General features: G+C 36.1%; 1 protein-coding gene and 1 pseudogene across 1 annotated transcript; both read left to right on the forward strand.

Annotated features, from left to right (window-relative positions):
• The first annotated feature begins 171 nt into the window (after positions 1-171).
• Positions 172-1,269, forward strand: LOC18599992 (germin-like protein subfamily 1 member 13). Its single transcript, XM_018120727.2, has 2 exons — positions 172-362; positions 537-1,269. Exons 1-2 carry the CDS (start codon positions 239-241, stop codon positions 1,088-1,090), a joined length of 678 nt encoding a protein of 225 aa, XP_017976216.1. The 5' UTR covers positions 172-238; the 3' UTR covers positions 1,091-1,269.
• Positions 1,270-1,582: 313 nt separating this feature from the next.
• Positions 1,583-3,500, forward strand: LOC148762972 (germin-like protein subfamily 1 member 14 pseudogene; annotated as a pseudogene).
• Positions 3,501-6,000: the final 2,500 nt, after the last annotated feature.

Here is a 6,000-nt window from a genome sequence, read left to right on the forward strand (position 1 = left end):
TTGGAAGTGGGCATTCGAAGAGGATATAGATGCATGGTTGCTGAGGAATTATTCGTCCACAAATTTAAAGGAAAAAAAAAAAAAAACCAAGTCACTGCTGACTTGGTAAGTCCTTGATGAGAAAGATCAAATACTTGTTCAAAGACTCCAACCTATAAACAGGCATGCTTTCAAAAGGTTTACTCACCCAAAGCAAGAAAACTTGGAAGACTTGAATCTAGTAACCTGCCAAGCTACAATGAAAGGTGTTTATTTCCTGGCATCTTTTCTCTTTTTGGCTCTGGCTTCCTCATTTGCCTCTGCCTCTGACCCTAGCCCTCTTCAAGACTTTTGTGTAGCCCTCAATGACACTAAAAATGCAGGTATGTTTTCCCTTAATTTCTCTGTTTTCATTTGAATTTACCGGGGTATGCATAAACTAAAGACATTCAGCAAGGATGCAATAATGCTTCTATTCTCCAGAACAATAATAACTAAAATGAATCTTTTCTTTCTTGCGTGCTTGGTATCAACAAACACTTTTCTCTTTCATGCAGTATTTGTGAATGGGAAGTTCTGCAAGGACCCAATGCTTGCCAAAGCAGAAGACTTCTTCTTTTCAGGGCTCAACGTGCCAGGAAACACATCAAATCAACTGGGGTCAAAAGTCACTCCTGTTAATGTGGAACAAATTCCAGGACTTAACACTCTTGGCGTATCTCTGGCAAGAGTTGACTTTGCACCTTATGGTGGGCTAAACCCCCCTCACACTCACCCTCGTGCCACAGAGATCCTAGTTGTCCTAGAAGGCACACTCTATGTCGGCTTTGTCACATCCAACCCGGATAACCGTCTCATCACCAAAGTCCTCTACCCTGGCGATGTTTTTGTCTTTCCGGTTGGTCTCATCCACTTCCAGCTCAATATAGGGAAAACTAATGCAGTTGCCTTTGCTGCTTTCGGCAGCCAAAATCCAGGAGTTATCACTATTGCAAAGGCAGTCTTTGGCTCAAACCCTCCCATCAATCCTGATGTTCTCACCAAGGCCTTCCAGCTGGACAAGAACGTAGTGAAATATCTTCAGTCACAATTCTGGTGGGATAACAATTAGACCAATATTCAACATCCATGAAGCAGTAGATAGTTTGGAGCAATATCTTACATGTTTCCATCATTATTTAAGTAATTCTTGTTGAAGTCAAATAAAGAGGTTGCTTATGTATCTCCACTGATGTAATTCTCCCTGTATGTTGGTTTTGGATTTATTATGTTATTACGGTTTGCTCCAAATTAGTACCAAATCTCAACTTTTATCTAGATCTCATTAGAAGCACTCTTTCTGAGAATTCTTTAATTAAGGTCTTGGAATCTGATATGCGAAGATTTATGCAAAACATCAGAGGATTTCCAGAATTGGGCTAACTCAATGTTTCTTGCGGACGAACTATTTAGGAATGTTGCAACTTTATTTGCCAGAATCTAGAACACACTAAATTTTGTTAAGAAGAAGTCGAAGACCTAGTGCTAGTACATTCTACAAAGAATGCATGGGAAACATATATAGTTAGGAGTCAATCAACTTGTCTTCGCAAGACCTGAAAACATGGTGGACCTTATGTCAAAGACACGATATATTACTATAACACAAAGCAGAGAGAAGTTTGAGGGAACTAGACAGCTAATGAGCAGAAACAGGGTATTCATATTCAGTGCAGGATGATCACACTGTGAGCATATATATTACAAGATAATTGAGATTACAACAGCTGTAACAACAGCTTAACAGGTGTACAAGAAAGGTAAAGACAACACAACGTGTATAGTAAATGCTGTCTTAATATCAAAAGTCTTAATCAGCGAGTAAGCTTACTAAGCACTAAGCATATTGGCAAAATACTTGACGTGTCCATGCAAGTGTTATTCTCTAATAGACCCTTCATGGGAATGTCTTGGCATTGCAGAAGCAAGTATTTTGTCATTGCTAACCATCTAGTCTAGCTTCGAGTTTAGGGCCCTCCTTGAAGTCAATGGATTAGTTATAACAATTGCTACAGGTATTGTCACCTTATAAATTGCAAATGATAGGCAACCATTTTAAAGAGAAACAACAATCTTGAAGAAATAACTTTTTTTAATACAAGTTTTCCTAAATATATCGGTTCCACTAGATTTCTATCATACAGCTAATAGGACCTTTTTCAAATCTTTATGGTACATTTTACTCTAAACAATCATCTGATCAAAGTTCTATCCATCATAATAATCTCTAGCAAAAAATATTGCTATGATGAAAAAGCGAGCATCACATCTATTAATATATTTATAGTAATTTTGAATTCATGATTTTGATTTGTTGATTCTGATTTTAGTTTTTTTTCTGTTAATTCTTATTATAGAATTAAAATTTTCGATGTTTTTAGGTTAATTGCAATTAATTTAACTAGAAACAATTACAATTTGTAGATTCAAGTACAAAAAGATTTTTGATTGGACTCAAATATTGACATACTGTCATTATTGAGGATGGTGTTTAACTACAAGTTGGTTCAAATTCAAATCATATCTGTCATACGATCTTGGGATGTTAATATAATTATAAAATTGTATAGATTATAAATTAAATCAATGTGATTTATTAAATTACCATACAATCATTGTACTGTTACCTTGATTTTTTCTTAAATCATTGAAAATCCTTTATCTATGTATATCTTATTACATATGTCATCTGCCATTTTTTTTTTGAAAGTTATGTCATTTGCTACTCGGAAATAAATATCAGCAATCTTGAATCTTCTTAAAATTTTCAGTGTACTTCTTAAGCCATGTTATTTATTTCCAAGTGAAGTTTACCGGCCTGTTGCTAGAACTCTGGATATCAATTGTTTGCCGCCCTGTTTCACCATTAAAAGATTGAATCGGAAAAAAAAAAAAAGAAACCAAAAAAAACTTGTTCCATGAAAAGCAGCTAACATATTTTTCAATCCTGTAGTGTTTGTTAATGGGAAGTTCTGCAAGGACCCTAAGCTTGCCAAGCAGAAGATTTCTTCTTTTCAGGCCTCAACATGCCAGGAAACACATCAAATCGAGTTGGATCAAATGTCATCACTGTCAATGTTGACAAAATGCCAGGACTGAACACTCTTGGCGTATCTCTGGTTCAAATTGACTATGCACCTTATGGTGGCCTGAACCCCCCTCACACTCACCCTCGTGCCACAGAAATCCTAGTCGTCATGGAGGGCACACTCTATGTTGGTTTTGTTACATCCAACCCGGAGAACCGTCTCATCAGCAAAGTCCTCAACCCCGGAGATGGTTTTGTTTTCCCAGTTGGTCTCATTCACTTCCAATTCAATGTGGGGAAAACCAATGCTGTTGCCTTTGCTGCTTTGAGTAGCTAAAACCCCGGTGTCATTACAACAGCAAACGCAGTCTTTGGATCAAATCCAGCAACTAACCCTGATGTTCTTGTCAAGGCCTTCCAGCTGGACATCAATGTGGTCAAACATCTTCAGTAACAATTCTAATGGGATAGCAATTAGAGCATTATTTTAATACACATTAAGTTGTTGCTTAATGAGGATATTGTTTGACATGTTTCCCTAATTATTTAACAATTCTTGTTGAAATTTACAAATAAATGGAATATTGCTTATGTAAGCCTCTCTGTATGTTTATGCTTCATTATAATAATATTGAATTTGGTTTCAAAACTTGGACCAACATGTCAAGGTGTGTCTCAATCTCAGTGACCAGTGCAACAATGAAAGCAGCTATTATAAAATACTTTATTTGAGATCTGAAATGTGTTAATATTTGGACAAATGCAAAATTAGCTAAACAAAGTTATAGCAGCATCAAAGAATTTACATAAGAGATGCTTCTTTCATATGAACAATACAGTAGACACTCCAATCTCGTTTTCCAAGACAGAGTAAGTAATGAAATTGCTAAAATATTATCACTGTTTCAATGGTCTGGAGAAGACATAACGAGAGGACTTGTTCCGGTTGAGATTCGAAATCTGCCAATGAAAACGAGTAACACCGGCAGAGGTAGTGTTCAAAACATACATAGCGAGTAAACCCAGCAAAGATAGTACTCATAACATACATGAGAATGTGATTTTCAGAGTCAATTAACTGACTGCATAGAAACCTGAAAACAGACCATTCTTTTTCGTGTTCCAATTGTGAGCTACACAAATGACTAACCAACAAGTCATAAACCCTCGCATTTACTCATGAAGATGGAGTTCTGCAATCCCATATGCTATAATTGGCAGCTATGTTTCATGGACTCTACACTTTATCCTAATATGATCATGCCCAGTCCTTTTTGGACAGTTTCAATCATCATGGACACAATACTTAGATACTCAAACCTAACGAAAAAAATTGCCAAAAATATGACATAAGTATGTCAGATCAGTACCCATGTTTGACCCAGGAGCCTCAAACCATGTTAAATAAGTTGGTATCTGTAGTATTGGCCCAATTCAATTTTGCATCATTGCATGTATATCACCAGGAACTATTAGTCCTTTTATGCCTTAGCTTTAAATCCGTTCAACACTATCTGTTGATATTGGGATTAACTGTTGGGGTTTAGCCTAGTGGAAAAGGGGATCATCAAGTAGATTCGGTAAATTTGCAAACTATTTGGGGATTGGGATCGATTTCCTATCCTAGTGGCTAGAACTTACGTTGTATCTGTGTTTGGTGGTGTGCTGCAAGTCAGTTGAGGTTTACCAATAAGGTTGTTGCTCATCAGCATCTAAAAAAAATTAGAAGAAAAAGGAGATTTTGTTAAGCAGCTGAACGTTCTCTGCTAACTTACAGATTTGTTAGACAATCTGGATTGAAATATTTGCAAGGATTTTCCGGAAGTGTGAATTTTCTGCAATGACTGGATATGAATTGGTAAAGTCAATTTCTTCTTATATAAGGACCTAAAAATTTGGAGTTTGGACAATGTTGCATTAACCTACTGCGAACACTAATTCTTTTACATGAAAGATGCCTTGCTGTTGCTGCAGCAGGTATTATATCAAATAATTTACTCAAAGCAGTTAGTTCGAGACCTTCCTCGCGGTCAAAGTTATAGCTACTTGAACCTTTTCTTTTTTTAATTTACAGTTGAATTGGCTTACCAGAACTCATTTGTCATAACTCATGACAAATACAACCTTTGAAACCATTTTTTTCATTTTTTTTTATCTAAGAAAACAATTTCTTTGTCAAGAAAAATGCTTCTGTTCTCACTTCTTTTGGCATATAATAATTAAACCAGATTCCTTTCCCCCTACCTGTTCACAGCTCTATCCAAAGAATTGAGCCTGAAAAATATGAAACTCTTCTTTGAAAAGCCAAAAAAGAAACTGTGTAAAGTAGAAACTGCCACATTGGAATGAAGATTGATTTGATACCAGAAACTTAATGTCAGTACAAACCTTGTCTTAAACAATTACTGGTGAACATTTAAACAAAGAGGGGAACGAGTCTCAGAAGTAGTTTACTTTCTTGCCAGACTAGCTACGCAACAATTGGGTCATTGGACACAAAAGTTTCTGAAAATTAAGTAGGCTGTGAACATCAGTCTTAGATGTTGCAGTCCCTTTGACATGAGATTGGTTGTGCTTTACCTATCAATATTTTACCAACTCTTCTTTATTCTTCCTTGATCAAGTTGCGCCAAGAAATCTGGCTATATTCATTGCCCCTCTTTGAGCAATGTGCTTTTGTGATTAGCTCAATAAACATATATAGAAACCACCAAAGCCTCTTCAACGTTCATAGAGCAAGGATCTGTGTATAATATTCAATACCCAAGTTATTTTCAATTCATATGAGTTCCGACTGATTCATCCACAATTCTCATACCAACTAAGTGGCCAAAATGATAAAACAAAGATGTATCGGTAAAGCAAGGTTAATTAATCTTGCAAGAAATTGATGTTTTCCATGCAATAAGCGTAGGTGTCATAGGTTAAGTATCTATGAACATGTCAGAATAGAC

This window comes from Theobroma cacao, chromosome 5, assembly GCF_053813885.1.
Source record: "Theobroma cacao isolate CCN51 chromosome 5, ASM5381388v1, whole genome shotgun sequence".
Lineage (NCBI taxonomy): Eukaryota > Viridiplantae > Streptophyta > Magnoliopsida > Malvales > Malvaceae > Theobroma > Theobroma cacao.